Source organism: Carassius carassius, chromosome 1, assembly GCF_963082965.1.
Source record: "Carassius carassius chromosome 1, fCarCar2.1, whole genome shotgun sequence".
Classification (NCBI taxonomy): Eukaryota; Metazoa; Chordata; class Actinopteri; order Cypriniformes; family Cyprinidae; genus Carassius; species Carassius carassius.
This window is the reverse complement of record NC_081755.1, coordinates 44779210-44797792: the sequence shown is the minus strand read 5'-3', so window position 1 is coordinate 44797792 and position 18583 is coordinate 44779210. Positions and strand designations below refer to the sequence as shown.

The window sequence follows — 18583 nt, the reverse complement described above, 5'->3', positions numbered from 1 at the left end:
CATTGTTTCTTCATTGCAACATATTTGGAGAAATCTAGCATTACATCACTTGCTTGCCAGTGGATCTTCTGCAGTGAATGGGTGCCATCAGAATGAGAGTTCAAACAGCTGATAAAAACATCACAATAATCTATAAGTAATCTACGATTCTAGGACATCAATTAACATCTTGTGAAGAGAAAAGCTGTGTGCTTGTAAGAAATAATTAAAAATCATTAAGGTGTTTAAACTGTTGCTTCTGGCCAAAACATGAGTCCATAATGCCTCCTGCAGTGAACAATTTCATCTCCTGTTGTGCTCTCATATTCAAAAATCCACTAATTTATTGATTTAGAAATGTTTTGTACTGTTTTCTTTCGTAAACGGTGCTTGATCTGTGCAGATTTCTCTCCTGATTCAGACTTTTTCACTGGAGAAAGCCATTCTATGGATGGGGGACTCAATTAACAACTTCAAGTTAAAATGCCTTAAACATTCATTTGTTTCGTACAGTCATGCAGATATCCGATTCACAAGACATTAATGATGGACTGGATTGGTGTGGATTACTTGTGATGTTTCTATTAGTTGTTTGGACTGTCATTCTGACGGCACCCATTCACTGCAGAGCATCCACTGGAAGTGATGTAATGCTAAAATTCCTGAAATTCTGTTCTGATGAAGAAATTAACATCTTACATCTACATCTTAGGTCACCTGAGGGTGAGTACATTTTCCGAAATGCCGAAACTATTCTTTTAATACACTTTCCTGCTCATTAATATGAATGATACATCAGCACATGTTCCTCCAACAAAAAATGTCTCTTAAAAGTTCATCAAAATGTAAAACCTCGCTTCACTACTGAAACTACTTTTCTTATTGTCTTTCATCATCCAGGCAGTGCAGGCTACTGATTAATGTTAACTAGTCATCAAATAGCTCAAATAATTTTAAAAATCCCACTGGACCAGACATCCTCAGGAATGATTTCATTGCAAGGACCTTTCATAACATCATCATTGTAAAATGACAGCCAAAGGTTTTTACAAACTTGCTAACCAGGGCTGTGCAAAAGTCAGAATTGGTTTTCTTTCAATTTCTAAATGTGATTTAGAATTGAATTGGCCACACCCCACAGGAAGTCAAATCCTATCTATCTATCTATCTATCTATCTATCTATCTATCTATCTATCTATCTATCTATCTATCTATCTATCTATCTATCTATCTATCTATCTATCTATCTATCTATCTATCTTCTTTTGATTTATATTTTGTAATTTCCATTTAATTTAGTACAAATTATGAACTTAATATAAATCTGAATCTGAACATGACATCTAACATTGTCTTCATATCTAGATAACAATTAAGAAAAATAAGGTGTATTAATAAAAAGAAAACTAAATGTTAACACAGTAACTGTACACTTCTTAAAGGGATTCCTAGAAAATTACATGAAAAGAGCTTTTTATTTACAAAAGTGCCTATAAAATAAAATAAATAAATAAATTAGTCAAAAAAAAAAACTTTAGCGTTACCAAAGTTTATGCCAACATTCAAAGTTTGTCTTGATAAAACTTTCATTTCTAGTTAAAGCTTAGCTTACTGTACAGAATTTCTACAAGTTTCAATGCATGTTAATTCTACCTCCTTACACTCAAAACTTCAATACTGAATCTGTTTGCTACCTCAAGTTCAAGTTCAAATTCAATTCAAATTCGTGAACTGTAAATGAAAAGGATTCTTCAATTCAATTCTGAATGCCGCACATCCCTGCTAGTAACACGTGATATGAATGTGAAAGGATTGCTCACTATACAGGAAAGAAACTAGCTGACCTCCAGTTACCACTTTTGAAAACTTTCACAGAAATACCATCAACAATACCGATGCTGTCTTTACTGTTCTGTTGACATCATGGGGTCCTTTTCTTGCTTTTCTCTCCTGAGAAATTAAGAATCCAATCCATACTTTGATGAAAAAGTGTAAGAATGTCTCATGTCTGAAAGCCTTGTGTCTAGACAGACAATAATGAAAAGGCCTTCATGTCAGACGGTGCATTACATCTAGCTGGTGCAAAAATCCTTGCGAGCACGAACCAGACGAAAAGAATGCTGTGGTCGATTTTTATGTGTCTGTCATTCTGTCCATCAATTCCTTACGATGCATCCAAACATTATTACAAGAGTTGATTTCAAGAACATCTCCAACTTTAAAGTTTTTTCCCTTGATGTGCACTTACAGGATGTCCAGATAGCTGATGCTGATGAGATTGTCCCAAGTGCATAGTGAAAATGGCTCAAAAACAAATCAATATATAGTTTATGTGTAATTTTTCACACCATACATTGTGATGACTACAAATGTAACTTAAAAACTCCATCAGTGCTAGGGTGAACATATGTCCTATTTTTTTCCAGATATATCCTGGCTGGGATTTCTAAATTGCCTAGAATGTCCAGGTTTTCCACATTATCATACATTATATTTATATGTATTTGCATTGCTTTGATATTCCCTGTAGATCCCGCCTTCTTGCACACCATGATTGGTCGATTTTATTCAATGTCTGCATGCTATTGGTCAAAGTACTTTTCAGTCATTACCTTCAGCAAGTATGAAAACAATTGGAAAACAAAGGCAAAACCCAGGCATTTTACGCAATTTATAAACCCGTCTGGGAAAAAAAAAAGAGTACATATGGTCAACCTAATAAACAAAAAGGAAGAAAACAGACATGCCTTTAACCAAAATGCCAAAAAAGAAAAAAAAAACAGTGTATGTATTTACATCTGAACTGACACTGCAGTAAAAATTGCAGCCAGAGTTCTGAATTTCAGCCAAAAGCTGATCAAGACTTCTTCATCGGTTCCCCAGGAAGTAGGTCGGGTTGGTTTTGAGAGGTCTGAACAGGTGCGAATCCTCCACACACAGTCCAAACAAATTCTCTGGCAACAGAAAGATGCCTACCTGTGATTTCTGGCTTTCGTGCAAGTGTTCGGGATCTCCGAGCAGGCTCTGAAAGTTCTTGTCATGGTTTGTTTGAGCGGTTTGTGGAGGCCCTATCGGCAGCATGGAGGAATATGGAGGATGAGGGGTTGGAGGTGAGGAAATCTAGACCTGCGTCGAGTAGGAGCGGTGCAGAGCAGCGGAGCGTCCCGCGGAGTGGGCGGCGCAGTGGTGCGCGTGCTGGGACGGCTGGTCTACACTTCGCTGGAAATGGAGCGAGACGGTATGAGGACATCGGGGGGGACGGGGAACCGATGAGGCTGATGGTCATGTGATCTCAGTGAATGGAGATCCCCTTGGAGTCTGTGAGGGGGGAGAGAGAGTGTGAGGGGAGAGAGAGAGAGAGAAAGGATGAGAAAACAAGACTGGAAGGTGGAAACTGTGTTCGGATAGAATAAAATTAGTGATGCACCAAAATGACTTACTTAACTACACAGCAAAAACTGTAATTAAAACGGATTCAGCAAGTTAATACAAACATTCAAATAGTTTATATATCAACTTTTTAACAATACTGTTATTTTTCTACTATAATCTACTACAATTTTCATGGAATATAATGATTTATATGATGGCTGTAATAAAAACTGGTTACGTAAACATACGACGATATCATGAAAAAGTTGAGTGAATATGTAATATAGTGCATATATTTATTAAAATATATTTTTTTCTATTTAACTATCGAGTTTATTGTAACTGAATGCCTTTTCTGAGGTAAATGTGCCAAAATGAACGTGATGCCTAGAGTGAACTGTTACATCTTCCAATTCTGAGAAGAAAAAACAAAATCTGAATTTCAATAAAAAAATTCAAAACTGTGAGATAAAAAGTCGCAAGTCATTTTACATTTTTTACAATTTTATCTTTACATTTTCTTGCAATTTCGAGTTTATAATTCACAATAAAGATTTTAAAAAGTTTATATGTCACAAGACTTTTTTTCCTAAAGATAGAATTAAGAGAAAAAAAGTTGCAATTACTTTTTTTTAATTCTGTGCTGGGGAAAAAGTCTCAAAATAATTATAGAAATAAACGCATATTTCCAAGAAAATAGTCAAGAAAATATACATTGTGATCAAAATTGTGAGAGAAAAGGTCTCAATTACATTTTTTATATTTTTGAACTGTGGCGGAAATAGGCTTCCATTACGTGTTCACGAAATAGATGCTAACAGTCCCAATGTGACATAGGACATATCATCACTGTTGCGGTCAATGATTTCGGCCCTCCATTTGGTTGCCAAAATTTCGGTGCACCACTAAATAAAATATAAGACTGAGGGAGAAAAGGAATGACTGTATGGTCGAGGTGACAAAGTGTGGAAAAGAAGGCAAATTAGTTTCAAAAGTGAGGAGGATGAGGGTGGCCTACGAAGGGAAACTCACACCGCGGTAATTTTTCCCAGAATGCACCAACTAATGGCTTTCCGTCTTTGAAGCTCCACATGCTACACAGTCCATTTGCTTTGTCGTAAAGGTACATCTGCTCTAAAGATGTTACATTTCCATCAACCCACTGATGGAACAATGAGTTAATGGTCATAAACATTCTGCTGCTTCTCAGTTACTCTATTATAAAAGTAATGTAACGTCTCTTCGGGATAAGCAAGAAGCAGATCAGTCCTCCAGAGCGTCAGTGAGTTTTTCAGGGTGCTGTGGTTGGTGTTTGGGTCGACATGCTAGTAAAGGGAGAAGGAGGGCTGGGTGGGTCTTGGGAGTCACATTAGGGTCCACTGGGTCAAACACAGAAGGACAGGGTGGGGCGTAATCCATCCCCCTTATGTGTGCAGCCCTGCCACTAACCCACTCCCACCCCTTACCTGAGTGCCACTTAACTTTTCAAGTGGACTCTCTACGCAGGGCAGCGCCACCATGGGCATGCCCAGCACAGACTCAGGGCGCTGGGGGCGCACCGGTGGGGGTGGGGGCTTTGTCTGCTGGAAGTTGTTGATAACACACGTCACCTAGAGAGAGAAGTGAGAGTGAAGAAAGAGAGGGAATAAAGAGTAGCAGCAGTGGAGAATATGAAGAAGAAACTGGATTTTATTTTTATGCTTTTGGGAGAAGTGTCTTATGTTCACAAAGGCTGCATTTATTTGATCCTGGAACAACATTCCAATAAACCAATCAGAATTGAGGGATAATATTTCAGGAAATATCAGTTTTAGGTGTACTGTCAGGGTTAGGTGCTTCTGCACCCTGGTTTATCAGCTATCACTTCACACTGATTTTAGGAATATATTATGGGTAGGGTTAGTTTTAGGGGTTGGGATTGGGTTAAATCTATACTTTTGGACAGTAATGCTGATCCTTACTTGGCAAAATCACGGCGACCAGAATGAAATTATTCTAATATGCCGATTTGTTGGTCAATAAACATTTCTTATTATAATTATTGTTGAAATCAGATGTGCTGCTTAATATTTTTTTCTGGAGACCTTTGATACATTTTGTTTTAGGATTCATCGATGAATAGAAAGCTCAAAAGAACATTTATTTAAAAAAGCAATCTTTTGTAACATTTGAAATGTCTTTGCTGTCACTTGTACTGTCAAGTGTCCTTGTTAAATAACAGTATTCATTTCTTTCCAAAAACACCTACTGACCCAAACTTTAAAGCAGGGGTGTCAAACTCAATTCCTGGAGGATCACAGCCCTGCCGAGTTTAGCTCCACCCCTAATTAAACAGACCTGATCCAGCTAATCACGTCTTTCAGGCTTGTTTGAAAAAACATGAATTGTGTGTTGGAACTAAACTCCTCCAGGAACTGAGTTTTACACCCCTGCTTTAAACAGATGCATTTATTTCTACATGCATATCATATATTACCTGAATTTGCATGCAGTTATCTTGTTATCTGAGTGTTGATTTAATCACACCTCGCACGCTCTCACCAGAAAGACAGCGATGGCTCCGCCGGTGAAGTATCCAGCGAGGACGTCAGCCCAGTGGTTACGGTATTCAGCCACTCTGACCACTCCGACCAGCATTGCCAGACACAGCAGGGTCAGACTCAGTGTGGGTTTGGTCAGACGCGTCCCTTTAGTCCTAAACACCAGCGTCACGTACATCTGCAAGATCAGACAGACAGAGAGTGGTGAAAAATGTGCCTCATACAGGTACAAACTAGGCATATTGCTGTAAATAGTACTGTAAATAGTATTTTATCAATATTAGATATTTTATTAAGTATCTAGCATTATTTTTCGATTATTAGTTCATGATTTCATGTGAAGAATATATGTGACCCTGGAGCACAAAAGAGTAAGTAGCACAGGTATACAGTATTTGTAGTGATAGCCAACAATACATTGTATGGGTCAAAATTACCGATTATTCTTTTATGCCGAAACTGATCAGGATATTAAGCAAAGATCATGTTCAGTGAAGCTATTTTGTAAATTTCCTACTGTAAATATATCAAAACTTAATTTTTAATTTAAGTAATATGCATCACTAAGAACTTAATTTGGACAATTTTAAAGGTGATTTTCTCAATATTGAGTTTTTTTGCATCCTCAGATTCCAGATTTTCAAATAGTTTTATCTCCTAACAAAGCATACATCAATGGAAAGCTTATTTATCCAATTTCCAAAAATTGACTCTTATGACTAGTTTTGTGATCCAGGGTCACCTTTATTGAAAAAAGGTTTTAATGTTAAAAGAAGTTTATGTTCCTTTGTTCACCCAAGGCTGCATTTATTTGATCAAAAAATACAGGAAAAGAGTAATATTGTGAGATATTATTGCCATACAAAATAACAGTTTTCTATTTGAACATATTTTGACATTTTCAGCATCATTACTCCAGTTTACTGTGTCACATGATCCTTCAGAAATCATTATAATATGATGATTTGCTGCTCAAGAAACATTATGTTGAAAACAGTTATACAGCCTTATATTTTTGTGGAAACCATGATACATTTTTTTTTTATTTACTGACCCTGAACATTTGATTAAAGGGATAGTTCACCCAAAAATGAAAATTCTGTCATCGTTTACTCACCCTCATGTCAATTGAAACCCGTATGACTCACTTTATTATGTTGTTATGTTTTAAGATATTTAAAAATTGCTGGTAATCAAACAGCTGGTGGTTCCCACGGACTTCCATAGTATTTTTTTATTTTATTGGAATGAAATGAGGGTGAATAAACGATGACAGAATTTTTAGGTGAACTATCCCTTTAACATATACATACCGATTTTGACATATATATATATATATATACTCCTTAGTTTGAAAATTGTCCTTAATCTAAAATGGAAAAGGCACTTGTTTGACAATATCACACTGCACTGACAGCCGCCAACAAACAGCAACAGACGTGTTCGTTAGATTTTGTCTGCTCAGTGTGTTATGTCTGTCTGTATCTGTTGGCGTTGGTTGGTGCCTGAACATGCTGTATCTGTGTTTGTCTGCGAAATGTCGTACTGTACTCAGTCTGCTTTCTGCATCTGTTAGTGTTGTGTGAATTGACCTTTTACCACCCAAACATCCTTGTTCAACCAGATTCACCAGAAAGAACATGCTGAACCTGTTTTACTATTTTTTTTCTGATGACATGGCCACACCAGAGCACCAGCTAGACCAGTGCTGCTAACCAGCATAAATCAGCTCGTAAAACACTGACCTGTGACCTGCTCGAAGCTTTGCAGGTTACCAACTGACTGTTTAAATTAAATCTATATAGTATTGCTATATTAAAGAATATCTATAAGCTTTACGTGCCATTTTTGATAACAGTTACCAGCTAACAATCACTTTCTGTGTCCTGATTGCTTAAAACTCCAGAGGTATATAGCTGTACTATTTTGTTTGCTTGTTAGTATATACACCAGGAAGTTATTTCAGATTCAGTCACATCATTAAAACAGCTGTAGGTTCATTCTCCTCACCACTGTATACACTGCAGAATAAACACTGAGGGCTGCATCTTTGGAGGGAAAGGATTTGCGCGCAGATGCTACTATGAGGGGGTTTCCCGTGCAGGCTCTGCGCTCTGTGATGTACTGGAGGTTCGAATGGCAGCCCAGTGCTGTGTAGTTTGGTCTGCACGCTGACAGGAAGTGAGGCGTCTGGTTTCCTGTCACTACCTGCCCAGCATTGGCAAAGATGGTGGTGGTGAACACGCCAAAGGTGTAGACGCCTGAGTGACAGCACAGAGACCAAAGGATTCAGAAACAAATGGAAAACATGTAAAACATTGGGGCTGCTAATAATACTGGAGTTCATATCTGTATGGAGCATAAAATAAAATAAATTATATTTATAATATTGGCCAGGATATTCATTATTGCAGATAAAAAAAAAAAAAAAAACTTTATCCAATTATTAATTATATTAGTTACTGGTCATAAAATTGAATACAAATAAAATAAATATATTGATCATCATATTCATTATTGGTCATGAAATTAATTAATCAAATAAAAATACCTTCACAATAACAGTCATTATATTTGTATTGGGCATAAAATAAAATAAAATGAAATAGGTCATCATATTCGTTATTGGTGATGAAATTAATTAATAAAATGAAAATAACTTTACAATACTGGTCATTATATTTGTAACTGTTCAAAATAAAGTAAAATATTATTGGTCATAAAATAAAATACAAATATTGGCAACATATTTGTTACAGATTATAAAATTTAAATAAATAGAATTGGTCATCATATTTGCTATTGCTCTTAAAATAAAATAAAAATAACTTTATAATATTGGCCATTATATAGTATTTGTTATTGGTCATAAAATATTGTATTTTCTTATGAACTTGCAAAAAAAATAAAAAATAAAATAAAAAAGAAAACCTTTGTAATCAGTTTCAGCATTTAAAACATAGATCGACTGACAGTCCCTTATATCTGAACTTCAAATCCTGATGTAGGACAAAACCTACCCGTTAAATCACAAACCTCCCATGTCGTCTTTAATATTACACTTTGTAGCATGAAAATGGATCATAAACAAAAATATTTCCTTTAAATGTAGTTATCTGTGCTTTAGAGACACTGGCTCTTTTCCTAGAAGGATAATTTTTAGTTCCTTATGACATAACTCCCATCATCCTCTTCAGTGAGCGCTGAAGTACCTAGGAAGCGTATGATGCGTCTGAGCAGAGGGTTGAAGTAACAGCAGTCAGCTGTGACAATGGTCTTCTCCTGCGTGACCTCCGACCTCATGAAAAACACCATCACCTCGCCGGCCAGAATCTGAGGAGGAGAAAAACACAATGAAACACACAGTAGCTGCCAAAACATCCACCACGCCATTTGTTTTGACATTACTGAAGCTCCATATGGTTGAAATCTGAGTGCGCCTACTCTCTTGCTAAGCAGGCGTTTCCAGAATCATGAGCCGCTAATAGTCTCTCATTTTCACCGTTCTCAAACGTTAGCACCAGAACCTCGATATTTCTGATCTCCCTGGTTACAGTTATGATGAGTAACAGCTCATCAACGTGAGTGTGCACACATCACTTCTATGTGTTTAAATAATCATGCTTTCCGCCTTGATCAAGCCATATGCTCCGCTATAAGAGCACTTAGGTCTGCTGACCGTTTGCTTTTAGTTGTCCCACGGGTAAAGTTGAAGAGCGGGGGTGACCGAGCATTTGCAGTGGCAGTCCCAAAGCTCTGGAATAGTTTGCCCCTCTACATTAGACAGACTCAAACACTTGCTGTTTTTAAATCTAGTCTTAAAACTCATGGTTTGTGTTGTGTTTTGTGCAAAGCATTCATGGCTTAGACAGAGCATGAAAACTTACAAGTTAAATTTTTTGTTTTAATGTGTATATTAATGATTAAGTCTAGTGTACTGGAGACAATATTTGTACTGAAAATAAAATTAAATAAAAAACTTTCATAAAATACACAAACTACAAAGGATGTAAAACAAAAAAAACCTTAGTAGCACTGAAAATCATGTTAAAAACACATAAGAAGTGATAAAATAAAAACTAAACAAATAAAATATGAAGATTATTTAAATAAATTATGTAGAATGCAAAATGATAGAGAGTAACAAAGTGATGTTAGAGAAAATAAAATGACATTTGATGTGATGCCTGAGAAAACAAAAAACAAAACAAAAACAGAACAAATAAAAAATATTAAATAAAATAAAAATGCATGGGACAGGATGCATGAAAATTAAAATACAATAGGCTGAAATAATAAAGGCAATGCTGTATAACTACAAAGTGGGTAACTAAAACTAATCATTTAATGTTGTTGAGATATGACAGTAACAAAGCCAGGCTAAAAAAATTGCAAGGGATGTCCAATATTTTGGAGACCATTACTGGACTGAAAAAATAAATACATAAATAAATAAAATGAAACAATAAAGACTATATTTAAAAAAAAAAACCTGAGTAACACTAAAAGTCAAATAAATTTTTTAAAACTCAAAATATCATGTTATCGGAATTTCAGTTTACTTGAATATGATAAACAATTTTAGTACTGTGTTGGGTCGCCATTTTATGATCAATATAAAAACAAAACGAGTGCTTCTCCGGCAGTGATAGAAGAACCAGAGACTATAAACACGACATCAAATCCACCTCCAACTCAAAGAGACAGAGAAACGTCACAGATGAGACACAGCGTTCACCTCACACATCTCCCAGTTTAGCACCTGACCGCTGACACAGACTGACATCAGTCTCACACACACACACACACACACACACACACACACACACACACACACAATTATAAGCACACACTCAGTTCATATGACTCACCCAGAGAAAGTTTAAACTAGGGTTCGCAATAATATAGTAAGGATGACTGCATTTTCATTTTTGGGTGAATTACTGTTTAAAAGCTGATTGTGATGATGTTAATTGAGGATGTGCGTCTAATACGGTGTGTGTGTGTGTCGGTGAGACTATGAACATCAGTTCAAGTGTGTATAATGTGCCATTAGATGAGATAAAGCTGCGTTTCTAGATCCTTTGTATCAGCTTTTAGTCTATCATGGTTGATTAGGCTTGTGGCTCATATCCGTCTCATATTAATAATTAATATAAAGCAGATCTCAGACTCCCAGGTGAGATCAGGAAAGGGTCAAAGGCAGGATACGATGTCCAAATCCTTCCCAACAATTTGATACAATAGTAAATAATGTATATAAAATTAATTCCAATTTAAACTGACATTCCAATAGTTGAATTTCTATGAAAAAAATATAATAATATAGAAAAAACAGTAATATTGTTTAAATAATTTAAAATAACTCTTTTCTATTTGAATATATTTTACAATATAATTTATTCCTGTGATCAAAGCTTAATTTTCAGCATCATTTCTCCACTCAGAATGATTTTTCAAAAATCATTCAAATATCTGGATTTACTACTCAGTAAACATTTTATTATTATTATCAATATAATAAACATATACATTTCTTAATATTTTCATGAAGTGAAAGTTAAAAAGAACAGCATTTATTTGAAATAAAAAGCTTTTGTAACATTACACCTTTAATGTCACTTTTGATCAATTAAATACATTTTTGCTAATTAATTAATTAATTAATGTCTTTCAAAAAATCAGAGAGTCAAGTGATGTTTGTATGATGAAACAGAATGAAAGCCTAGAGGCCTGACGCTGCTGCTTTACCCGTTTCATCTCGTCATCTCTTACCGTGACGCAGAACAGATCATGACGTGCCTCTTCCCTGAGGAGGCGAGTGGACAGACAGGTGCACAGTTCAGCCATATGTTAAAATGCCAGTGCTTTCACCCCTCGAGCAGCCGGTGCCATCTGCTGTGCACCTCCACACTCCCCAACCCTTCCTCTGGACATCACAAGCTTATATTTAGGCTGTTTTCATGCAATTTACACCGCAAATCACGCTGAAGCATAAAGCAGTTTATGTGGCTGATAAATGAATGTGTGGTGATCTAGTGACATGTCTAATGCACAAACATCCTCAAAATTGTTATATCTCAAGATATGGAAAAATGGTTTAGTTTTGGGAAGTGTTATGGCAAATTGAACAGCTGAAATAGTTTTAAGAGACTGAATATTTGTCTGTTCAAATGACTTTATGGTGCATATGTCTTTTATATGTTGCTTTTTTCCCATTTTTGACACTTGATAGCCGGAGAAAACTATATTTTCATTGTATGTGAAAAAGAATATATGTACATTTCGTATATAAAGGTCTCTAAATTATTAGCGCAATCAAAACTTTGCTTAAAGAAACCTGTTGCACAAAATCTATGCCTTTAGTTGTTTTTGGCAAGTAAAAAGTTTTTTGGTATGATTGTAAAAATTTTTCTTCTTGCGGTGAAATCTTCATTGGTTTTCAATTTTATATTGTTAGCAATATTTCAAGTTGAAAAATACTGGACTGAAGCAAATTAAGTTGACCTAATTACCCATTTTTGAAAAATCATGTTAAAATGTGAGCATTAAATATGATCCATCAGGCTTTTGAAAAATGATTATTTGTTCATCTCTCAATCATTATTGTATTGCATTGTACTGTACTATGTGTTTTACAACTACAGAGCTTTGATCATTAAACTGCATTTAATATCATCCGAAGCATATAAATATCATCTTAAGAAATATCATTGGGAAATACAGAGTGACAACTGATATTTATATGTATTTTATGTATCTGCTATTGTGTTATCTGACAGATTTCAATTTCAAGCTGTTAGGGTTATTTAAGGCCATATTTAATAATTTTTGCCCATACAAATATCATGCAATTGCACCAAATTGCATGTTTTTTTCTCAGTTTGGGCTAAAGGTTCAATTAATTGTTCTGAAAAAAAAAAAACTTATAGAGAAGCACATAATGAATTATTAACAGCTTCTTTTTGACATTCTCTCAGTATTAGCTCGGCTCTTTTGATCATGCAGTGTAGAGATGGTGTTTATTTCTGACTTTCTTTCATAAGTCTGTATCACTCATGCTAACAGTCTCTTGTTCTCACATTCCCTTCAAATTAATCATCCGCACTGCAAACACTCTTTCAGACACTTTTCTGTCTTATTTGATGTATTATATACTCATCTGCAAGCCAGAATTGACCAGAGAATTTCCAGAACCCTTTCATGAGTGAAAATAAACTTACTTTGATATATCTATATCTATATCTATATATAAAACCCATTAACTGTTACCCCCCCCATTTTTTAAATAGGCATTTAAGTGCACTATCCAAACTAAAATTTCTGTAATTTATGAACACTTTGGAATATAAACATAAGGTTGGTCTCTTTTTAAAGAAGAAAATTAGCAGATGTTGGCAAAAGTGGAATTTTTTCTAAAAATTTAAGTATCAAAAAGTTATAGAAGTTTAAATGTACTATAAATAATATGCGCTATATTAATTTTATTAAATTTTATTTATTATAAATATTTTACATAACAGGTTTTACTCTAATACTCTATTTGGTATAAAATTAAAGCCTTGTGTCTAAATAAGTTATGTTATAAATTTGAAGTTGATATGAAAAAAATTGAGGTTCCTGTGAGATTTTATTTAGGGCGTCATACCACACACAGCCACTGGGAGTCATCAAAACTATTTAGAATTTTGCTTAATGAATTTTGCTCTAGTTTTCTCCGTGAATTTTACTTCTATCTCAAAATAACCACCAAATATGAAATCCTGAGACTCAGACCTTTCCAATGATATGTTTGTTGCCAAGATTATAAAAAGTTTTGGTTCTAGAAGACCGTAATGCATTATGTTTTATGACACTTGACCCTGCCCACTAAGGGGGAGGTGACTGCCATTAGATTTTAAAGTACCATTTCCATGGTAAAGCAATGTCCGATTTCAAAATGGTTTTCACAGGATGAATCTTGGGCTTCTAAGCTTTCAAATGATATATGATTTATGATGATTACTAAAAGATTTTATAGAGAAAAAGACAACAACAAAAAAGAGTGCCAAGCGTCCCACAGGTGGGACGGTGACAGTTATGGGGTTAATAAGTAATACAAATATATAATAAATAGTGTTATTAAATGTTATATATTTAAAAAAAAAAATATATACTTATTATTATTATTATTATAAATAAATTCACTGTGTACTGCTTTTTAATCCATCAATAAAATTAAAAAATACTTATTTAAATTTTTCTACATTTATTACATATAATATATATATATATATAATATATATATAATATTTAATAAATGTAGCCATCTACTGACTAATCCATCGTATATAGTGACAGTCAGATCTATATATGACATTATTTACACGATTTACAAATACTACTTTTTTTTTTACTTTAGTAATCAATGAAATAAATAAATAAGTATTTTTTTATTTCATTGATTACTAAAGTAAAAAAAAAAGTAGTATTTGTAAATCGTGTAAATAATGTCATATATAGATCTGACTGTCACTATATACGATGGATTAGTCAGTAGATGGTGAAACTGCCATTTCAGAAAGAAAACCCATTTCAGACATGAGTGATGTTGAAAATGTTTCTTCAAAGATCTTCTTCTACCCTGTGTTCATGAATCACATCGACATTATGAGAGCGAACCAGACTGAACCAACATCTCACTGCCCTCAATATGAGTTACACAACATGTGTGAGTGTATCTGAATCATTATGATTCTGATCCTTCCTTGAGAAGAGCATTTCTCTGGACTATTGAGAAAGAAACACTCTCTGTGTTCGCTAGAATTCATGTTAGCTGCAAATAAAAGCTCTCAATGATGCAGGGCTCAAATGTCACAAACACATGGGCTTTCACATCTGACCCGCATGCTCTAGAAACATGATATCAATCAGACACTGAAGGCTTCTGTCAACGAGTTTCTTATCAGATTTTAGAAACGTGTTAGAGCCAGTGTTAGATCGTTTGAAAGTGCACAGTATTAGTCACAGTCACAGTATTAGCTGCTGTACATTGAGAGTAGGGCTGCACGATATTGGGAAAAAATGACATTGCGACATTTTATTTTTCTGCGATATATATTGCGATATGAAATCTAATCTAATCTAAGCCGGGGCTCACTCGCTCACTCTCTCTTTCTCTCTCCCTCTGTCTCTCTCTCTCTCTCGCTCTCTCTCCCTCTGTCTCTCTCTCTCTCTCTCTCTCTCTCTCTCTCTCTCTCTCTCTCTCGCGCGCGCTCTCTCTCTCTCTCTCTCTCCCTCTGTCTCTCTCTCGCACGCGCTCTCTCTGTCTCTCTCTCACACTTCCGGTGTACGCTGGCAGAGTTTGGGTGTGTGTGGGGGATTCGTAAGGGGAGAGGGTGACTGTTATTCACTTTTTTCCCTTTTTTTTTCATCTTTAAAATTTGGGGTATAACAGTTGATTTGAAAAGTGGATTAAGTTGAGTTTAGTCTTTTTTTTTTTTGGGACGGTGTTGGGATGGCGTCGTTCCCGGACAGGGGAGAGCCACCGCCACCTGTGTCTCTGCGTAACGGAATCAGGTGTGTTCCCGCGGCAGGTGTGGTGGTGGAAGACGTGCTAGTCGCGGTCGGAGAGCAGATCGGCTTTGAGAACATTTCTTCGGCTTCGAGGATGAATAAGGCCGTTGTGGTTTTTGTAAAGGAGGAAGAGATAGCTAATCGACTCATTACCAACGGAATTGTGGTAAGTGGCGATTTTATTAATGTTTTACCGCTGATTACGCCGACGACACGTATAACTATCTCGAACGTGCCCCCATTCATTCATTCATAATGATGAGATTGAGCGGGGATTAGTTCGTTATGGAAAGTTTGCTAGCGCAATTAAAATGGTTCCACTTCGCTGTAAAAATGCAGCATTAAAGCATGTTATGTCGTTTAGGCGGCAGGTGTTCATGTTTTTGAATGAGCAGGAATTAGATATTTCTTTCAGAGTATGGCATGAAGGAAAGGCATACATGGTGTATGCAAACTCTGGAAGTATGAAGTGTTTTGAGTGTGGAGATGTGACCCATAAAAGGATGGCGTGTCCACATAAAGCTCAAAGTGAGGAGGCTGCAGGCCCTAGTGATGCTGCTGATGTAGAAAATGGATCTCAGACCGCAAAACAGTCTCATGCTGGAGAGACTAGTGACGGTAGAGCTCAAAGTGCTAAGCAAACTGATGATGTTGTTGACAATGATGACAATGAGTTTAGTGAGAAAGGTGAAAAATCTGGTTTGTCCAAACAAAATGAAAAGGCTGAAGTTAATGGAACTTTGGACAATGAAGTGGCAGGGATATCTGGATGTGTTGAAATGTCTGAGGATAAAGAGATAAGAGATGATGATTCGGTCTCTGATATTTCTGAGATGGGTTCACAGGTTTTGGATGATACGTACACATTGCAGGAAATTAATAACTTTTTGGATGCAACATTCGGAAAAGTAGTGGAAGTTAAGGATTTTTTTCCAGACACGGATAAATTCATTGGGTCTGTATTGTCGCTGGAGAAAACAGTCAGTTATGAAGCTTAAGATAAAAAAAAAAGATTTAGTCTGAAGAAAATGATAACAAGGTTAAGGAAGGATAAAATGCATGCTTTTAAAAAAGTAAAATGAAGAAGTTGCACCTGGTGATTTCTAAACTTTGTGTGTCATATTTGTAGCTGTCCTGTCTCTTTTACTTCTTTTTTCTTATGGGGCTTTTAAGGGTGGGCTCCTTGAATATAAATGGAGGTAGAGATAGGACACAATTGGCAATGATTTCAGAGTTTTTTTAAAATTAACCGGGTTGATGTAGCTTTTTTACAAGAAACACATACTGATAATGACAATGAAAATGAATGGAGCATGTGGTGGGAAGGGAAGATCACTTTAAGTCATGGGACAAATAACAGTGCAGGGGTAGCTATTTAATTTTCGAAAAATATTAATGTTAATGTTCTAGCTGTAGATGAGGTTATAAAAGGTAGACTTTTGTTAACTAAAATTGAGGTTGGAGGAATGGAACTTGTGTTCATGAATGTGTATGCCCCAAATAATGGGTCTGAGAGGATGGATTTTTTTATGAAAATGACAAGGTTAATTAAGACAATTGATAGTAATGTGTGTATTGTTGTGGGAGGAGATTGGAATTGCACCACAGACTTTACAATTGATAGAAATGGAGAAGAGCCACACAGTCAATCAAGCATGATGTTGACAAAAGCATTGAATGAATTTGAATTAATAGATGTGTGGAGAATGATAAATAAAAGAGCTAGACAATATACCTGGCTTAAAGTAAATGATAATAGAGTCAGTGGTGCAAGATTAGATAGATTTTATTTGGGTAAAGTATGGAATAATAGGGTGATGAATACTTCTATTTTACCTAATGGTTTTTCAGACCATCACATGGTTATTTTTTGACTTTAATTTAAAAAATATGCCAAAACCTATTTATTACTGGCATTTTAATGCTAAATTGCTGCAAGACATTCATTTTTGTGATTCATTTGTTTTATTCTGGAAGAACTGGAAAACGAGGAAAAGTTCATTTGAGAATCTCAATCAGTAGTGGGATGTGGGTAAAGTTAACATAAGGATGTTGTGTCAGAATTATTCATCTCATATTGGATCAGTGGTGAGGGATACTGTGAAAAGACTACAAAGAGACATTGAACTTTTGGAACAGGATATTTTTAATAATAATAATGAACTTGTGCATGATGATGCTCTACAAAAGAAAAATAAAGAGCTTGGGACTTTTCTACAAGAGCAAGTAAAGACAGCTCTAATAAGGGCAAGATTTTGCTCTATTAAAGACATGGACACCCCTAGCACATATTTTTTCAATCTTGAAAAGAAAAGTACAACACAGAAGCAAATGTATCATCTTCGTCGTCATGATTGTTCTATAACAACAGATCCTGCTGAAATAAGGAAGATGTCTGTGGATTTCTACTCACAATTATATGCTTCTGAAAACTGTAACCATGAAAGCGCTGAAGATCTACTTAGTGATCTACCAAAGATTGAGAGTGAACAAAGAAAGACTTTGGATGAGAACATTACTTTTCAAGAGCTTACAGAGGCAATGCAGCAGTTGTCCACGGGTAGATCCCCAGGAATTGATGGATTGACTGCCGAATTCTACCAATGTTTTTGGGGTATTTTAGGAGAAGATTTTTATGAGGTACTGTCTGAATGTTGCCAAAGTAAGATACTTCCCACAAGTTGTAGTCGGGCAGTACTTTCATTACTTCCAAAAAAAGGAGATCTGGGACTTTTAAAAAATTGGAGACCAGTGTCATTGTTGTGTGTTGACTAAAAAATATTCTCAAAATGTTTGGCTAACAGGTTAAAGTGTTATCTGGGTTTATTGGTGCAGAAGGATCAGACGTACTGCATTCCTGAGAGATCTATAATGGACAATATCTCCTTATTACGTGATGTTATTGAATTAAGTCAATTAAATAATTCTGAAATTGGTGTTCTTTCTCTAGATCAGGAGAAAGCATTTGATAGAGTTGACCATGGGTATCTCTATAATGTTTTACAGCATTTTGGCTTTGGTGAAAATTTTATTTCATATATTCAATTGTTGTATTCAAATGCAGTTGTTCTTGTAAAAGCTGGTGGTGGTTTAAGTGCACCAATACCTGTTTCTAGAGGAATTAGACAAGGCTGTC

General features: G+C 35.5%; 1 protein-coding gene across 4 annotated transcripts in view; it reads right to left on the bottom strand.

Annotated features, from left to right (window-relative positions):
- Positions 1-1436: 1436 nt before the first annotated feature.
- Positions 1437-18583, bottom strand: part of plppr2a (phospholipid phosphatase related 2a) — a 35922-nt gene continuing 18775 nt past the window's right edge. For 2 of the 4 annotated variants that reach the window (XM_059561022.1, XM_059561030.1), the window contains 5 exons: positions 9105-9225; positions 7903-8153; positions 5894-6070; positions 4819-4962; positions 1437-3298 (listed from right to left, as the gene is read on the bottom strand). In XM_059561022.1, coding sequence (XP_059417005.1) covers positions 3263-3298; positions 4819-4962; positions 5894-6070; positions 7903-8153; positions 9105-9225 — 729 coding nt within the window. In that variant the 3' untranslated portion in view covers positions 1437-3262. The remainder of the gene's footprint in view (positions 3299-4818; positions 4963-5893; positions 6071-7902; positions 8154-9104; positions 9226-18583) is intronic. The other 2 variants (XM_059561003.1, XM_059561012.1) reach the window with 1 other exon arrangement.